We start from the raw sequence: 18,933 nt of genomic DNA, 5'->3' as shown, positions 1-18,933 counted from the left end.
TGCAGTCCTCCTCCGCCGGGTCTCCGTGCGTCTGTCCGCCGGTGTTGTGGTATTTTCCGACTCCCACTCAGAATGTGACTCTCCTTCGCGTGAACGCGCAAGCATGTCTTGTCAATTTACGGATTTTTGTTTTAAATATGGTTACTGGAAACAATCTTACACATTCTTTTCTGTTTATTGCAAAACAAATGCCTATAACAAATAGACTATATAGCCCAGTAAATCTGCATTTAGATGGTTTTGTGATGTATATTTAACTTAATTTCATTTCGCACACATCTCTATCCATATAAAACTGGTTTTGTCATTTCTGCCATAGCAGCGTTTAACAAACTGCGTCGCTGCGCCAGTGATGGCCTACGTGTGTTATGACAGGCGGGGAATTAAATGTTATGGCTTTATGTATTCTGTACAGCCTGGTGTGGTTATTGCATATGCACTGGCTTTTGAAAACAAATTCCATGCAGGACAATAAAGTCTGTCTGTCTGTCTGTACAATAAATAACACCAACCATTTTCACTCTGCTGGCATACTTTGACCTCAGCTACATATGTGTAAAGTTATTTGTAACTAGTGGTATTATTATTATCGCTTACTACATCTTTAAACTCGAGGGATTGATTCTTACAGCATTCCAGTGACTTGCAGTCAATATCTGTGACCTGTTGGATACCAGTTTCATAGTACCTATGAGCTACTCCTACCTATATGTTTCCAGAGAGTAAGTCAAGTGATGACCTACAATAATGCCCTGTGCAGAAAAAAACATTATCACAGTCATATAAGTAATTAGGCCTTTTAAATGTTTTATTGTGACAGTTTTGTCTGATGTAATTCAACAAAATCCAAACTGAATGAAGGTGCAGTAGTCGGATCTCGTGCTTCAGCCATTGGATTGGTGCTCGATCCACAGGCAAAGCCAGGACAAAACATCAGCGTTGGGCCTTTGACAGAAAAATATCAATTATGAGCCATGGTTTACATTTTACCAAGACAAAAACACTGGTACAGGAGAACATTTTAAAGTATGACAAGTCAAATTTGGACATTTGCATATCCAAAAATTTGCATCAACTGCACAAAAACAAAGCATGCATTATATCTCCTTTTTTTGTATATTCTGGATCACATTAGGAAAAGTATAGGGTATTTTTATAGATCAAATTTGACCCTGAACAGTATGTCAGGTCTAAATTGCAGGTCAGTACACAAAATAGAAGAAGAAAGACTTTTTAAAAAGCAGTCACATTTTCTAGGAAAGTATTCAGATTTAAACACAAAACAAGTGTACTCCCTGCAAGGAAATAGGAACTTGTGACGAAAATATGAACTGGACAAAAATCACACACACACACAAAAATCCCCATCCTATAGCCAGTTTACTGTATAAGCAATAAAATGGGCAACTGAAGCCATAGTAGTGTACTTTTCTGTGTGTGTTTTATGACTGTTGCTATTACAGTTCACAACCTTTCTGTTTTCCCATACATCTGCTTCTCATCTGCTTGTCCCAAAATAAGAAACATTCATATAAAACATTGGAATGTCCTGCACTGTACTAAAAGATAGTTTCTCTTAAGAAATAAATGCTTGTATAGCATTGAGCAGTGTGTGTACGTACCAGTCTATTTGCAGTCGTACAGTCTGTTGACCCTGTCGATGTCATTCTGGCTCATCTCGGTAGCTACGCCGAAATCAACATTGGGGTTGGGGATTGGCATCATGGTGGGCTGGTTGTTCTTGGAGAAGGCGTACCTGGATTTAAACATATTATACTATACTTAAAAGAAGCTGATGAGATGCGTAGCAAGATCATGTCCACCACTCTACTTTTATGCAGACGAAGCCCAATAATCCAACAACCATTTGCTCCTGAAGAAAATGTTACGTAGATATAAAATATTACATTTAATGTATTTACATTGGCTTTCAGTTGGAAGGAACAGTCAAAACAGACAGGGTCAATTTGACCCGAAGGTTAAAGCACATTGTGGACCCAGATTTACTCTCCCTTCATGCAGTTTGAAGTCTTCAGATCTGCCTTATGAACTTTGTCTTTTAAAAAAATACATAATCATTAGGATGGCACCGTGGGTAAGATCCAGACCACAACGGTTGGAGTTTTAATGCGTGCATAAATAAATCAGGTTTAATTTTGACATCATAGCTCCGTCTGCCCTGAGGATATAATTCAGTTTCTTAACAAATGGTGAATAAAACATTTTTTTACAGCAGAAATGACAATAAATAAAGTGAAGTGTTGTGTGTCTCTGTTCTTACTTGCTGTACTGCATGACAGAGTTGTAGTCATAGAGGGTTCCCTGGTTCAGAGTGTTGATCTTGTCGAAGGCGTACTCCCAACCTGACCATAAAACAAGAGAAGAAAACGTTGGTCATGATCCTGAGAGTACTGCTGTGTTTTTACAGGCCTGGGTTGCTCTGATACAACAAAGGTTAGATTTGACCTTTGACCATGTTTAACATCAAACATCATAATAGTATATAAATGACAGCAAAGCATTACATGTTGCATTTAAGTCACCGCTAATGCAAACCTAACATTTCTTGCTTTTTTATCAGCAAATTATGCGTTTGCCATAATGTCTTAAAATGTTGAATGTCTGAGCAGCAATATTGTGAAAATTTTTGTTATACTTTGAGCCTTATGGGGTTAAAAATGTAGAGTTTGGAGCACCCAGTGGCCAAATGGTTACTGTGCATGCAACAGAACAACAACATCCCTTTGTTGCATGCCATACCCATCTCTTTCCCCTTGTTTCCTGTCTTCCTTTTCACTAATGACTGTCCGATAAAGGCAAAGGTGTCCTATTACACTGAAGGAATTGGGGTCATTAAAATAAAAGGTTTTTAAATTTAATGGTAATCTGACGACTTAATTTTAAAGCTGCAGTTGGTAAGTCTTATAAAAGTATAACTTTTTGTCTTATTTGCTAAGACTGTCACTATGTAAAGACAACATTACATGAAACTAGTAATCTGTAAAAAAAAAAAAAAAAAAAAAAAAAAAAAAAAAACAGGCTCATTTAGCCCCGCCTACTGCTCCTACTGCAAATTGCCAGAATCCGCCGCGACCGGACAAAAAGAACCAATCAGAGCAAGGATTATGTCTGATGGAGTGTCTGACAGCTGTCAATCACTGCTCACGCTCACAGGCCCCTCCCCCTTCCTCCTCAGCTCGGTCAAGCTCATATCTCTGAGTTTCTAGGTAAGGTATAGTCATGTGAAAGTCACTGTGAAGCGTTTTATATCTAGCTGTGTGGAGTGTAGTTCATGTTCATTGTCACAGATTATAATGTTAGTCAAAGCACTAAACTCACACTCTGGGATTCCAGGATGGGAAGTTGTGACAGGATGGTAGTAGACATAAAGGTCAAGAGGGGAGGGGTCACCTACCAGGAATCACGTTCTCCCACAGGATGCGGATGTACTGGTCTCGGTCGGAGCGGCACTGCTCATGTTTGAAGCCCAGAGCGTGCAGCAGCTCATGTTGCACTATGTCATGGTACAGGCAGCCCGAACGCTTCAGAGACAGATCCTGAACATAGAAATGACGACCCACATAGGAGAAGCACCTGAGAGATGATAGAGATAGAGAACAGTGTGTGTTATTGTGTGTATGTATTCACACTTAACCCTCCTGTCGTCCTCCCAGGTCAAATTGACCCCGTCTTTTTTGACTGTTCCTTCTTTCCTTCCTTCCTTCCCTCTTTCTTTAATTTTTCCTTCGTTCTTCCCCTCCTTCCCTCTTTCTTTGCTCCCTCCTCCTTCCTTCCTTCATTCCTTCCTTCCTTCCTTCATCCTTGCCTTCCACCCTTCCTTTTCTCCTTACTTCCTTCCTCTTTTCCTCCCTCCCCCCTTACTCCTTTCCTTCCTTCCTTCCTTCCTTCCGTCCGTCCTTCCCTCTTTTCCTCCATCCCTCCTTACTCCTTTCCTTACTTCCTTCCTTCTGTCCTTCCTTCCTTCCTTCTTTCCTCCCTTCCTCCTTACTCTTTTCCTTCCTTCCTTCCTTCTCTCCTTTTTTCCTCCCTTCCTCCTGTACTAGTAATTCAGTTGCATGTGTTTAGTAAGGTTATATAAAAAAGTTATTGAAAGTGATTATTATGAGCCAAATAAATTGTCTCATTTACTTTAATAATGTGTTGAACCACATGATGATTTGTTAACTAAGGTTGTTTTCTGGAACTATTCAATTGTTTTGGGTTTTTTTGTGTATAGATGAAATACAAATCTAAGCTTCTGTATGTCATTACGTATACAATATGTTTTCCTTTAGATTCAAATATGAAATGAGGCCAAACCCGTCCAGTGACTGGATGTGGATGTAGTATTTTTGAGTGCTGTGAGGGACAAATCGGATGCAGGTGACACTGTCGAAGGACTGAAGACCACGTTCGATGATGGCCAGCTCTCGAGAAGCTGGAAGTGTAAAAACCAGGTATTATATACTCATAATGACATAATTCCTATATATTCTGATTTTGCTGATTGGCTTTTCATCTCTGGTTGTTTGTTTGTTTGCTCAAGTTTTGCATTTCTGTACAATGTTAAGGTGTTTTTGTACTATTTCATACTTCTGCACTGTACATTTTACTGTGCTACAGTAATTTCTGGTACAGTAATATTTAAATTGCAGGACTTCACTTATAAAACATGATCACCTTATAAAATATGATCCATTATAATAGATTACACTCAATAACAATATAAATTATAATGCCACCATTATTATTATTTTTGTTCGATTATGTGCTCTCTGCATACTTTCAATTGACAATTTATAAAATTATAAGGTGAAATGAAGTAAAACAAATGCAAAACTTATATCTGTAATCTAATACTTGAGAACGTTTTGTCCTTCTACAGAGTTTCTATTCTAACCAGTAAAAGATGTGATTCATTTCTACTATTATAGTTGACGTAAAACCAGCTCACTGTAGTGGTCTGCGATGACGTAGGGCACGTACACCAGGCCGTCACTGGCCTTGTCCCACTTGCAGTCGCGGGAGGTGCAGGGGTCAGCGTTTCTATCACTTTCAGAGGCATAGGCGATGTCATCCTCCACAAAGGGCCCATCAGGACGTCTGACTGATGTCAAAACATGAGACACAAATCAGTGTGGTGTAGGGCATCAGATTCTAAAAGAAATATCTCCAGACAAAATTAATGCATGATCTTGCAAACTTGTCTTGAGATTATGAAACAGTTATTTAAAGGAATTATTTGGAAACTGTGACAGCATATGATAACAACACTAAAGTGACAATAAGCTTTTGGGTCTCAAATTCATTAGTACCAGGCGGGTTCAGTCAGCTTGGGTCTGAAATGGGCCAGGTTTGGGTCTCAGTTTTAGGCCATTGCAGAACTCAACTCTAGAGCTATAAGCAGACTTTTTAACCTAGATTCAGGCTAGCTGTTTCCCTCTGTTTCCAGTCATTATGCTAAGCTAAGCTAACAGGCAGCTGGCTCCAGCTTCATATGACAGTGGTACCAAGTTTCTTATCCAACTCTTGCCGTTTAAGGGAAGAGGCATATTTTCCAAAATGTCAAATTATTTCTTAAATGTATTGAGAAAAAAGGTATTATAATTTCAATCCCTGCAAATGACAAATAATCAATCAATAAACTGACAATAATCATTATGAATTTGAGGAAAAATATGAGTAGTGGGAATAAGAATATAAGAACTATAAGAATGTTATGTCTTAGCCTTCTGCAGTTTTGCTCATGAAGAAGAAAAGACATCGAAGGTAGATCAAAGTCAAGACTTTACCTCCAACTGTTGGAAAATGTACTTATCCATTGTAAATATTTGAATCTAATTTATTCAGATAAAGCAGATAAGATCGAGCACACCTGTATCCATCTGTGTGAATAACTGAAAGTCTTCACAATGTTTTTAAAGTCTAAGAAAATATCTCACCGATGTTCCTGTTGGCTTCCTCAATCCTTTCAGAGACGGATTTAACCTGTAAAGAGAGAAGAGAGTTAAAGAGTTATTTCATCAACAGCTGTACAGTACATGATGTCACAATATGAGATTAGTGGAGATATTAATAACAGAAATGATAAACTTTCACATTGTTTCAGGTTGGCCATTTAAATATGAAAAATGAAACAAATTATAATTGGTTCATTTGCAGTTGGGAAGCACCAAGCAGTCTAAATCTCTAATTCACCAAAGTTATTGTTAGTGACATGTGACAGTTTATAAAATACAGTTACGTAATAAATCCAGTTTTACATCCTACTTTTTAATTGAACTTTAAGTCAAACAATCTTCATAACATTTTATAAACTAGGGGTAAAGTTTCTGTCCATTTTAAACCTCACTTCTTGCCTTCTGTTATTAGATTCCCTGTTTGATTTTGACCTTTTTGGTAAACCTGAACTGTTTTAAAAAAGCCACAAAATTAAAGTTTAAATAGACTCCAAAACTCACCTTCTGCTCTTCAGCTATGATGCAAACTACCATCAGAGCCAGAAGACCCAGAGTATGCTTCAGACCCGACATGTCTTCTGAAAAAACAAGTGAGCCGAGCTTAAAAATGAATTAAATGATGTTTCAAACAACTGAAAGGTAAGTCAGCGTGTTTCTGTCTGCGCAGCGTTGTGAACAGTAATCAGGACTGAGGCTCAGGATGAGAGGCGTTTCATGGAAACTTGGAGGAAAAATGATTGAAGGTAGGAATAAACCTGTTGGAGCTGATAAGACTGTTTCACCTTGATGCCACATGCTTATTCCCACACTGGTGTGTTTTTTAACGGCGGGGGGTTGTTGTTTTTTTTTTTTTAAGAAAATGACCCAAGTTAGTTTTCAAGTTAGTTAGCAGATAAACAATCTGGAGCATGATTAATTTAATTCACATTTAAAGGACGATACTATTGGTACATTGGTAACCAAGTTCATCATTAAATGTTGAAATGAATGTCTGTATTAGTTTCATGTCTTTATTCACACTCACTTTTAAGGGTATTACAATGCACTGTAACTCTCACTGTATTCTCCTTTGTTATTCTACTTTAGCTTCATTATATTTCCAATTTAACACTTTTAATCATTATTTTTATTTTACCATGTGTTGCTTTTATATCCTGTAAAGCACTTTGAAATGTGCTGTACAAATAAATGTATCTTATCTTATATTTTATTGGTTGTTATTCCATTTTTCTCTCATTCAAAGGAAGTTTGCAGCTGTTTGTCAACACACCAGCATTAATAAGTGCATGAGCTTCTGATATGAATAGATGTAATAAATGAAGATTGTTGTGTTGATTTTCTGGCCCAAAGAGGTAAAACATTGATTAATGAGATAAATAACTTTAAATGAGAGTTATGAGACAGATTCTGTATAAATATATATATATATATATATATGTATAAAACTCTGCTCTGCAAAAATCCAACTCTGCACCAGGTACAGAAAATATGATTTCAAATCTTAGACCAGATGGAAGATACCATTACAGCCAAAACACCTAGAGAGCTCTTCACAGCTGTCATGTCAACCAAACACCTGCTTCATAAGTGCAACCTCACCAGACAGAGCACTGACATTGAACAACCTGCAAGAAAGCGTGGGATGCAGCAGCCTCTCTGGTTTATGCCATTTTTATTACATTATGTGTTAATGTGTTATCTTAAATTCAAACCATGTGAAAGCAGTCATGACATCACTAAAAGAGAAACTAAACTTAAGAACAGCAGAAGTGTAAAAGTGACACATGGCTTTAAAAGGTAAAACCGTTTAATGTCCAATATGAACTTAATTAATTTAAACAGAAGAGATTAGCAACTCATGAACCAATGCAAAATTAATTGATGAGGTTCAAGACTTAAAATGCAAAATGATACACAGAAGCAGCCTGATGCAGATCTGTGTAGCTTTGAATAAGTTCAAGTTGGACTCTGACCTCTTTCTGAATAGTGAAATAAAAATGATTTATTAACTGGTTAACTGTTATACTGTGACTATGGTTTTTAAACTTTTTTTTCCTCTTACATGACATTGTTTTAAGCATTAATACAAAGACAGGGAACTTGCAGAATCCGGAGTTCTCCAGAAATAATATATAAAAATATAGATTATATAGAGAAAAAAAGAAACTAATTGAGAGTGATGACAGAAGGTCACAGCTGATAAAAAAAACACACTTTGATTCAACCTTGTATAGAAAAAAAGATTATCCATTACTTCTAAAGACACTTCTAATTTTGATGCTGCCACTATGATTTAATTATAACAAAATAAAAACCAACTCAGAGGGACTGTATGCTTAAATTCAACTTTATTGTTGATAATTAAACCATTGCTGTTGCACCAGTGATTGAAAATACTGATGACGGTGATGGTAATGATGAAGATGAAGTATTCTCAGCCAGCATCAACTCTTTAAAAGAGAGAACATTAAAAGTTTAGTGCATCAGGAAATCAACTTTTCTCATTAATCCGTAAGTGCATTTGCATATGAACAATATTCTAAATGTAAGAGATGTGCACTTATGAGAGTCGCTGCACAGTGGGTTTATCATTAAATCAATTGCCGTACAAGTAAACTTTATATCAGAAATCTAAAACAATACTTTCAGCTTTCACCAGTTTAATTCATGTAAACAGTTACACTTATTTTCCTTCATGTTGTATATTTAAGAACTTCTGACATTTACATACCACTGTTCAGCAGTACAGTCTGTTCAGTCTGATGATGTCCTTCTCGCTCATCTCAGGGGCCGTGCCGAACTCCACGTTGGGGTCAGGGATTCCCACCAAGGTGGGCTGGTTGTTCTTGGAGAAGGCGTACCTGAAACCACCAAGACCACCAAGCATTAATGGGTGCTGATTTTTTATTTAAAGCAGGGAACCCTTTGAAATAAATTTTAGAAGGAAATACAAGACAAAACAGCTAATATCTGTTAGCTTATAGCATTATTAATATTTCCCTCTCACTTTAACTACTTGAATAAAATTGTGAAACACAAATGCTTCTCCAGGTATGCAGTTATAAAATAAAACAAAGTTATACAGTACCTAAGCAGTTACTTCTATTTTACTTACTTGGTGTAATGCATGACAGAGCCGTAGTCGTAGGTGGTTCCCTGGTTCAGAGTGTTGACTTTGTCAAAGTTGTGCTCCTTTCCTAAAGATTTGGAAAAAATTATCATGAGATCCATCAGTGTTTGTAATCAATATTCATGCATTATGTGGCTCGTAGTGTTTAATTTGGGGCTTTAACAGAGATTGTAAGTGTTTTTCCTGAAGGATACAGCTCTCATGTGTAGCCTACACAAAGCTTGATATATCTTATTACTCTTTGTCGTAGACCTCCGTTGTTGTCCAAAAACTATTCAAAATATGTCAGTGACCACACCTCAACTGCACTGCCTGATGTGTTTCTTTGCCACAAAGAGTTGGGCACGTTAATTTGTTTCTATACAGCTCCAAATATTAATAGTAAAGTAATGTTCTGCAAAGACATATTCAAATCTGCTTTACTTAGAAGTATTTTAATAGTTGGGGTATAATGGAGTCATTGTTTATTAACTTCTCAGTATGTATTTCACAAACTGGTTGGCAACTTACTGTGGAAACACCACCTGACTAAATATGTACCACCATGAGCTGTACTGCTCTGCCTCTCATGCTAAAGACGGTATTATAAACTATAGTCGAAGCGCACTCTGCTGGACAAACTACGTAATGACACTATATGTCTAAATCACCGCAAGCATAATTTTCTGCATTAAATGTTCTGTTAAAAAAGGTTTCATATCGGCATATATCAGAAAACATGTACACTGATACCGATATATCTGTGAAAGGCTCATATCAGTCAAGTTATAGTAGAGTAACAGACGAACCAGGAATGACATTCTCAAACACGATGCGGATGTACTCGTCCCTGTCAGAGCGTTTCTGCTCATGGTGGAAGCCCAGAGCGTGGAGCACCTCATGCTGGACTGTGTCATGGTAAACACAACCAGATCTCCTCAGGGACAGATCCTGTGCATTACCACGACGGCCGATCCAAGACCAGCACCTGTGATGACAATTTGAGACAGATTTTAGGACATGTCAAGTCATTTTGTCTACTTTTGTTTCAGCATAGATAGAAGGAAACAATCATTTTAAACTACAGGATACCAGTCAGAGTATTTCCTAAACTGTATGTGCAGCATCTAACACATGCGTACCCATCAAGGGACTGGATCTTCAAGTAGTCTATCTCACTGGTGCGTCTGACAAAGCGCAAACAAGAGAAATCCTGGAAGGACTCCAGACCACGCTCGATGATTGACCGCTCACGAGAGGCTGGAAAAAAACTTTAAAGTTTAAACTGACACCACACCAACCTCAACACTATCAGGATACTTACGATATTAAAGGCACGATATCTACAACACAGCGGGCATGCAAGAAAATTGTCGTATTCTTCTCATAAAATGTTTTTCTATGAGGTTTGATTATTCACGTTGGATTTGACACACTCCCTTAAATGCCCACACTTGTTGTTCAATGTTAGTTTCAGCCTCTCATCTCAAAGAGCTAAATGCCACAAATCTTCTTTAAACACATGCATAAGGCTCATTGTCATGTTGGTAAAGCATGTTGACAAGTTTTCAATATGCTAGGACAGAATTACAGAGCTGGGCATGTTGAGGGAATTTCCTGGCAATTTGATAATAGTTGGACTTTCCCATGTAGGTTTTATTTAGGGGAAGAAAAGCTTGGCATTAAATAAATCAATTATTTTTAACTGACTGATGTTGAACCCTTTTTTTTATTCACTAATGTGCATAAAAGAGTAAAGGCCATATATGAATGCTGAAAAATGCTGCTTTTCCAAATCTGTCAGCTCAACTATTCCATTAGTATTCAATATGTGGATTGTCTTCAAATTTGTTTTTAAATCACAGATTTCACATTTAAGGGACAAATCACAGAATTCAGCACTCACAGTACTCGCTGGAAATGGTGTAGGCTACGTAGACCTTTCCATCATTAGACTTGGGCCACATGCAGCTGTACTGTGTGCAGGGGTCAGCGTTTCTCTCGGCCTCAGAATCAAGGGCGACGTCGTCCTCTATGATGGGCTGACCAGGAGAACGGACTGCAGAAAACAAGGAGATCAGTGTAAGAATACGTTTCTTCTAATTGGTTATCAGTCCACCAGTAAGATGTGAGATTTTTACTGGTGAGGAAGGTGGAGCTGTCATCAAAGTCTGGATTTGAGTATCGTTATCTCAAGAAGATTAAAAACAAGAACACTAAAGCACAAGAACAAGCACATTCATGAGGCAATAATTTAAAAACTTTCCCCCTATGATTTAGAAATGAGCCAAAAATAGCAAAAAGATAAATGCTCAATGTTAGTCAAATAGTTGAAATGTAATGTAGCAGCCATTTTTATTACTAAAACACATTGGTATTGATGTTGAGGATTCTGACCCTTTTAGTGATCATCTACTGGGTGGAAATCAAATGTTGTATCCTACAATCTGATGTAAACTTAAAAATTCTCACCAATATCTCTGTTGGCTCTCTCAATTCGATCTGAGGTACTCAAAGCCTTATCCACCTGCAGGAAAGAGTGATTGAGGTTTTACTTTATGAACTGTGGCACTGTGATTAAGGTTATTGAACAGCACATTTTTACATGATATTCATGCTTTTAGCTGTATTATTATATATGATGCAACTGTGTTTGTAAGAAATACAAAGAACTTACAGAATCAGGAGTTTTCCAGAAATATATATAGAGAGAAAAGGAGACAGAGAAACCAATTTAGAGTGATTATTTAACATCAAACAGTGTAGATGTGATGTATTGGAGTGAGTCTTACCTCTTCCTCAGCCCAAACTGAGACAGCCACCAGGACCACAAGGACCAGAATACACTTCATGTTTACAAATAACCTATAGAAAATAGATTTTTGTCACTTTTGTTTTTCAAAAACCCAAAAACAGCATTTAAAGTGATGAAGATGATGATGATGAATGATAGATGATACTTACTTGTATCCTCGAGGGAGAGAAACACAGTGAGCCGTGAGCCAGACTCACAATATAAAGCATCAGCTGCACTAGAAAACCCTCCTCTTAAGGATATATTTAGGCAAGCGAGTGGTGAAACAGAATTTGGCACCTGATAAGACTATTTCACCTTGATGCCACATTGCACTATTCCCATAAAAACAGCTTTTCTAATCTTGTTGGATTTCGAGCTGGTACTTGGCTTTGAATATTTTCTGTCAACAAATAGGCTTGTTTGTCAGAGTGAGGCACAGGGCTATTAATATAATTGACCTTTTTTAATGTTAATATAACAACTTCACATTTATTTGATTCCAGGATGAGTTGTAGGGCACAGAACAACTTTTTTTCACTTGTACACACTGTATCTCTGTTTAAAACAGAAACAACCTTTTACATCCATTAGTCTACATGCACTTTTTTACTCTTCTGGTTTACTGAGGTACAGAATTACAAATTTAGCACATTATTGTATCATGTTTGACTGTAATTGATGGGAAATATAATAAAATTGAATGCACTAATCAGAGCTGCAACAATAAATCAATTAGTTGTCAACTATTAACTTGATCTAAAAACCTATTTGTATAATTAATTTATTAGTTTGAGCAACACAAATATATAAAAAAATATATAAAACAAGAAATTACAACTAGCCTTGGCAGATATTTCATCTCAGGTCAGATGTCTCTTATTAACCAGCTCAAACTGCAGGATTATATTAGATTTAACCAGATTCTGTGACTTATTCGTGGCTTTTTTTTATCTTGTAGTTTTTTCCTGGCTTACGACCAACAGCAAACACTTGCCTGACCCTCACAGAAAAAGGAAAAAAAGAAATACTCTACTTTTAGGGTTGTGTTAGGTGAGGAACATCCAGGAGAGGGAATGATTGGAGAATCAAAAGCAGCCCCTGAAATCTTGACTTATGATTGGCTTACGCCCATTTTTAAACCAACATGTTTGATCTCCAGTTGGGTTTTTCGGAGTTAATAATAAATCCACTCAAACTAATACACAACATACAACATACAGTGAAAACAGAGCTAACACATAATGCTATTGTAGTTGGATCTAAAATATCCCTCAAAAAGACATTTCTCTTGGCAAACTTTCTCTTGGTCACAGTCACAGTCATGACTCTGCAGGACACTTACAATACAAAAAGAGGCATCTTTAAAGTTATTTTTACCACCTGTGTCAAAATATGTGCTGCTATAAAAGGCTTTGAAGCTGAGGACAAAACTGAAGACTAGCTGACATTTTTTACACCAACTGGCCTACTGATTAAAAAAGGGTGATTTGTTTATGTCTGTAAGGGATTTTGACACTGGATCATTCTAAATTACACAGTAAAAATATCACACTTTATTATTGCACATAGCTAAAAGAGAATTTAACTTAAGACCAGCAGAAGTGTAAATGTGACACGTAACACAGTTTACAACATAATTCTATAATTCTATAATAATAATTTGAATATAATTCATTTAGAGAGCTTCCACAAAGAAGATTAGCAACTCATGAACCAATGCAAAATTAATTGATGAGGTTCAAGACTTAAAATGCAAAATGATACACAGAAGCAGCCTGATGCAGATCTGTGTAGCTTTGAATAAATTCAACTTGGACTCTAGCCTCTTTCTGAACAGCGAAGTAAAAGTGATGACAGATCAAATGAAAGCTCACAGCTGATAAGAAAACACACCTTGATGCCACTTTATATAGAAGAATAAAACATTTTATTACTTATAAAGCCAACTCTAATTTTGAAGCTGCTGATTTAAACCAAATAAGATCAAATGAAAACCAACTCAGAGGAAGTGTATGCTTAAATGGAACTTTATTGCTGATAGTTAAACCATTGCTGTTGAACCAATGATCGAAAAGACTGATGATGGTGATGGTGATGATAAGGATGACTCTCTTGGTGAAGCGTCCTTGGGATTCATCAACTGTTTAAAAAGAGAACGTTAAAGGTTTAGTGAATCAGAAACTTTTCTCATTAATCTGTAAGTGCATTTGCATATGGGTCAGTGATATGTGTCCATAATCCTCAAATTCATTCTCTCAAAATGGATTAAATGCAGAAGTTATATACTAAAGAATGTGTGCAAGTTATTCATATTTATTTTCACATTTGAATCCCTTTAAATTTGACTAAAGCACATGGACACAAAAAACATAGCGTCATGTCATTGAACCATATCAACACATTTCTGACTAAAATAAGAGATTCACACTTATCATCTAATTAATTGCTGTACAAGTAAACTTAATATCAGATATCCAAAACAATACTTTCAACTTTCATCAGTTTAATTCATATAAACAGTTACACTTATTTTACTTCACGTTGTATATTTAAGAACTTCTGACATTTACGTACCACTGTTCAGCAGTACAGTCTGTTCAGTCTGATGATGTCCTTCTCGCTCATCTCAGGAGCCGTGCCGAACTCAACGTTTGGGTCAGGGATCGCCACCAAGGTGGGCTGGTTGTTCTTGGAGAAGGCGTACCTGAAACCACCAAGAACCAAACATTAATGGATGTTGATTTAAAAAAGCAGGAAACCCTTTGAAATATATTATAGGAAGAAATAACAACTAACCGAGCAACTAAAATCTGTTAGCTTATAGCATTATTGGATATTTCCCTCTCACTTTAACCACTTGAGTAAAACCAATTGTTAAACACAAATGCTTCTCCAGGTATGCAGATATAAATACAACAAAGTCATGCCTACAATCACTCCACATAAATGGAATGGACTGTACCTATAAAGTGCCTGTCTAGTCTTTGCGACCACTCGAAGCGCTTTACATTACAACTCATTCACCCATTCACACACATTCATACACTGATGGCAGGAGCTACCATGCAGGATGCCAACCTGCACCATTCATTCACACACCATTGGTGCAGCAACGGGAGCAACTTGGGGTTAAGTGTCTTGCCCAAGGACATGTAGACTGGAGGAGCCGGGAATCGAACCGCCAATTGGAGGACGACCGCTCTACCTCCTGAGCCACAGCCGACATCTTTCATGTCCTCCACCACAAGGAGAGCAGCAGCAGTTACTTCTGTTTTACTTACTGGTGGTAATGCATGACAGAGCCGTAGTCGTAGGTGGTTCCCTGGTTCAGAGTTCTGACTTTGTCAAAGTTGTGCTCCATTCCTAAAGATTTGAAAAGATTTTGAAAAGAATTATCATGAAATCCATCAGTGTCTGTATTCATTATTCATGTATTATGTGGCTCGTAGGGCTTTTCCTTTGGGGCTTTAACAGAGATTGTAAGTTTTCTTCCTAAAGGATAAAGCTTTTCTTACTGTTAACAAATCTCATGTGTATCCAAAGCCTGATATATCTTATTCCTCTTTGCTGTAGACCTCCGTTATTGTTCAAAAAATATTAAAAACTGGTTGACTTGTTTCGATACAGCTCCAAATATTAATACTAAAGTTTCCTCTGCAGACACATACTTGTATTTGTTTTACTTAGAACTACTCTTTGACGACTGAAAATGCTTCAAATCTAAATGCCTCAGTTTAGTTGTTTTATTAGTGTGATGTAAGTTGTAAACAGACCAGGAGTGACATTCTCTAGCACGATGCGGATGTACTCGTCCCTGTCAGAGCGTTTCTGCTCATGGTGGAAGCCCAGAGCGTGGAGCACCTCATGCTGGACTGTGTCATGGTAAACACAACCAGATCTACGCAGGGACAGATCCTGTCCGTAATTACGACGGCCGATGTAAGACCAGCACCTGTGATGACAATTCGGTACAGGAATAGCAAAGATAGAAGGAAACAATCATTTAAAACTACAGGCTATCAATCAAAGTATTTCCTAAACTGTATGTGCAGCATTGAACACATGCGTACCCATCAAGGGACTGGATCCTCAGGTAGTCTCTCTCACTGGTGCGTCTGACAAAGCGCAAACAAGAGAAGTCGTGGAAGGACTGCAGACCGCGCTCGATGATTGACACCTCACGAGAGGCTGGAAAAAAACAGCAAAAGAGTCTCTTCACAACACTGACACTTAACTGATAATTATTATGATATTAAAGGCAATCTGGAACACGGTGGACATGCAAGAACATTTTCATATTCTTCTCATAAAATGTTTTTTCTATGAGGTTTGCTTATTCGTGTCAGATTCGACAATCTCCCTTAATATCAACTAGTTTGGCATGATCTTACATTATAACTTTTCTATAATAAATAAAGGCAATGGAATACAATTGTTCTAAATATTACATTTAATCTAGGGAATCATGGAGATCATGATTCATCAGGACCTACACTGTAGGTGGATGAAATATTTAATATTAATCATTCTTTTGTGGTTACACCATTTGACATTTTGAGGGGCATTCAGTCTTAGTTTTGGTTAAAAATGGTGCAAATGTCATTTAAATGATATAAAACCAACAAAAACACAAAATACACTTTTTGAATTCTCAACTTGCCAACCCATATTTGTCACTAACCCATATGTGGATTCTCTTTAAATTAGTTAAATTAAATCACTAATGTACGTAGATAAAAGAGTAAAGGTCATATATGTTGAGATATGAATGCTGAAAAATGCTGCTTTTCCAAATCAGTCAGCTCAAACTGTTCAAGTACATATGTGGATTATCTTTAAATTAGTTCAATTAAATCACAGATTGCACATTTAAGGGATAAATCGCAGTATTCAGCACTCACAGTACACGCTGGAAAGGGTGTAGGGAACGTAGACCTTTCCATCACTAGACTTGGGCCACTTGCAGTTGTTACCCCTGTAGTTAGTGCAGGGGTCAGCGTTTCTCTCAGCCTCAGAATCAAAGGCGATGTCGTCCTCTATGATGGGCTGACCGGGAGAACGGACTGCAGAAAACAAAGGGGGTCAGTGCAGTGTAAGCATACTTTTCCGAGGCTCAAGAAGATTAAAAATTGGTTAACAGGTCCCTTTTACAAGCACATGCATGAGGCAATAACTTCAATTCATTTAAAACTAACTTTTGATTTAGAAATGAGCAGAATAATGCAAATGGTAGAAATATATCAACCACTTTTAATAATTGGACTCACTTATTGGATGGAAATCAAATGTTGTGGTATCCTAGACCTTTAATGTCAAACAAAAATCTGATGTGAACTTAAAAATTCTCACCAATATCTCTGTTGGCTCTCTGAATTCGCTCGGAGGTACTCAAAGCCTTTTCCACCTGCAGGAAAGAGTGATTGAAGTTTTAATTGTTACACTGTGATTAAGGTTATTAAACAGCACATTTTTTACATGCTATTCATGCTTTTAGCTGTATTATTATATATGATGCAACTGTGTTTGTAAGAAATACAAAGACAGGGAACTTACAGAATCAGGAGTTTTGCAGAAATAATATATAGAGAAAAAAAGGAGACAGAGAAACCAATTCAGAGTGATTATTTAACTTCAAAGTGTAGATGTGATATATTGGAATGAGTCTTACCTCTTCCTCAGCCCAAACTGAGACAGCCACCAGGACCACAAGGCCCAGAATGCACTTCATGTTTACAAATAACCTGCTGAAAATTGCCTCTGTTACTCAAAAACATAATTTAAAGTGATGATGATGATGATGATGACGATGAATGATAGGTGATACTTACTTGTATCCTCGAGGGAGAGAAACACAGTGAGCCATGCATATTCAAGTTATAAAGCATCAGCTGCACCGGAAATCCCTCCTCTTAAGGATATATTTAGGCAAGCGAGTGGTGAAACAGAATTTGGCACCTGATAAGACTATTTCACCTTGATGCCACATTGCACTATTCCCATAAAAACAGCTTTTCTAATCTTGTTGGATTTCGAGCTGGTACTTGGCTTTGAATATTTTCTGTCAACAAATAGGCTTGTTTGTCAGAGTGAGGCACAGGGCTATTAATATAATTGACCTTTTTTAATGTTAATATAACAACTTCACATTTATTTTATTCCAGGATGAGTTGTAGGGCACATAACAACTTTTTTTCACTTGTACACACTGTATGGACTGTAGGATTTCGAGCTGGTACTTGGCCTCGAATATTTGAGCTGGTTTGTCAGAGTGAAGCACAGGGCTATAAATTCACATTTATTTTATTCCAGGATGAGTTGTAGGGTGCAGAAGACAATTTGATAATTGCACATACTTGTACAATACTTTTTACATCTATAGGTCTAAATGCACTTTTTCCTCTTTTACTGATTTTATCATTTGGTTTATTGAGGAATAGAGTTAGAGTATCAAAATGAGCAAATTATTGTATTATGTTTGACTGAAATTGATGGCAAATTTAATTTAATTCAATTTAATAAACTGATTAAATCTGTAACAATAAATCAATTAGTTGTCAACTATTAAAATTAATTTAATAATCTTTATTTATCAGTTTGAGCAACACAAGAACAAGAAATACTAAACAAGAAATTACAACTAGCCTTGGCAGATATTTCATTTCAGATTTGTCATATTAAGGATTAGATTTAGATTTAACCAGATTCTGATCTAAAAAAGAAGTGACTTGACCTACTTGTCTTGAGAAACAATATTTGGGTTATTTCTGGCTTTTTTTTATCTTGTAGTTTTTTCCTGGCTTAAGACCAACAGCAAACATTTACGTGACTCTTACAGCAAAAAAAAAAAAAAAAAAAAAATAGAGGATATGATTGGACGAACCAATCGTGGCCCCCGAAATCTTGGCTTATGCCAATCATGAGTCAATAATCTCCAGTCTGTTTTTCCTGTGTCCACTCAAACTAATGTGTAACTACCAAAATAACAACATATAACAACGTAGAGTGAAGACAGAGCTAACACAAAACACTACTGTAACTTTTAATTACACCAGAGGCAAATATAAATA

General features: G+C 36.9%; 3 protein-coding genes across 3 annotated transcripts; all 3 read right to left on the bottom strand.

The window, feature by feature from the left end:
* Nucleotides 1-1,626: 1,626 nt before the first annotated feature.
* On the bottom strand, nucleotides 1,627-6,533 carry LOC128358590 (high choriolytic enzyme 1-like). Its single transcript, XM_053318924.1, has 7 exons — nucleotides 6,462-6,533; nucleotides 5,943-5,988; nucleotides 4,955-5,107; nucleotides 4,321-4,438; nucleotides 3,416-3,594; nucleotides 2,282-2,363; nucleotides 1,627-1,756 (listed from the first exon to the last, which is right to left on the bottom strand). The coding sequence occupies exons 1-7, from the start codon at nucleotides 6,531-6,533 to the stop codon at nucleotides 1,627-1,629; spliced, it is 780 nt and encodes a 259-aa protein (XP_053174899.1).
* A 1,807-nt stretch (nucleotides 6,534-8,340) lies between these two features.
* Nucleotides 8,341-11,921, bottom strand: LOC128358589 (high choriolytic enzyme 1-like). The gene is made up of 8 exons (XM_053318923.1): nucleotides 11,862-11,921; nucleotides 11,542-11,587; nucleotides 10,976-11,128; nucleotides 10,212-10,329; nucleotides 9,879-10,057; nucleotides 9,076-9,157; nucleotides 8,692-8,821; nucleotides 8,341-8,410 (listed from the first exon to the last, which is right to left on the bottom strand). The coding sequence occupies exons 1-7, from the start codon at nucleotides 11,919-11,921 to the stop codon at nucleotides 8,698-8,700; spliced, it is 762 nt and encodes a 253-aa protein (XP_053174898.1). The 3' UTR covers nucleotides 8,341-8,410; nucleotides 8,692-8,697.
* Nucleotides 11,922-13,967: 2,046 nt separating this feature from the next.
* LOC128358585 (high choriolytic enzyme 1-like) lies at nucleotides 13,968-17,594 on the bottom strand. The gene is made up of 8 exons (XM_053318916.1): nucleotides 17,535-17,594; nucleotides 17,216-17,261; nucleotides 16,768-16,929; nucleotides 15,937-16,054; nucleotides 15,640-15,818; nucleotides 15,148-15,229; nucleotides 14,441-14,570; nucleotides 13,968-14,006 (listed from the first exon to the last, which is right to left on the bottom strand). Exons 1-7 carry the CDS (start codon nucleotides 17,592-17,594, stop codon nucleotides 14,447-14,449), a joined length of 771 nt encoding a protein of 256 aa, XP_053174891.1. The 3' UTR covers nucleotides 13,968-14,006; nucleotides 14,441-14,446.
* Nucleotides 17,595-18,933: the final 1,339 nt, after the last annotated feature.

The sequence above is a fragment of the Scomber japonicus genome, chromosome 5 (genome assembly GCF_027409825.1).
Source record: "Scomber japonicus isolate fScoJap1 chromosome 5, fScoJap1.pri, whole genome shotgun sequence".
Taxonomy (NCBI): Eukaryota; Metazoa; Chordata; class Actinopteri; order Scombriformes; family Scombridae; genus Scomber; species Scomber japonicus.
The sequence above is the reverse complement of the archived record's forward strand: the minus strand, read 5'-3'. Positions and strand labels throughout refer to the sequence as shown.

Bases quoted from the DNA above. Each gene is read 5' to 3' on its own strand.
- LOC128358590 (XM_053318924.1), bottom strand. From the start codon at position 6,533: ATGTCGGGTCTGAAGCATACTCTGGGTCTTCTGGCTCTGATGGTAGTT. The intron at 3,595-4,320 runs GTTTGGCCTCAT...ATCATCTCTCAG, and splicing joins CACATCCAGTCACTGGACGG to GTGCTTCTCCTATGTGGGTC. The intron at 2,364-3,415 runs GTAGGTGACCCC...TTTTATGGTCAG, and splicing joins GTGGGAGAACGTGATTCCTG to GTTGGGAGTACGCCTTCGAC.
- LOC128358589 (XM_053318923.1), bottom strand. From the start codon at position 11,921: ATGAAGTGTATTCTGGTCCTTGTGGTCCTGGTGGCTGTCTCAGTTTGG. The intron at 11,588-11,861 runs GTAAGACTCACT...CAGGTGGATAAG, and splicing joins CAGTTTGGGCTGAGGAAGAG to GCTTTGAGTACCTCAGATCG. The intron at 10,330-10,975 runs GTGAGTGCTGAA...GTTTTTTTCCAG, and splicing joins CACCATTTCCAGCGAGTACT to CCTCTCGTGAGCGGTCAATC.
- LOC128358585 (XM_053318916.1), bottom strand. From the start codon at position 17,594: ATGAAGTGCATTCTGGGCCTTGTGGTCCTGGTGGCTGTCTCAGTTTGG. The intron at 17,262-17,534 runs GTAAGACTCATT...CAGGTGGAAAAG, and splicing joins CAGTTTGGGCTGAGGAAGAG to GCTTTGAGTACCTCCGAGCG. The intron at 15,819-15,936 runs GTACGCATGTGT...TTGTCATCACAG, and splicing joins AGGATCCAGTCCCTTGATGG to GTGCTGGTCTTACATCGGCC.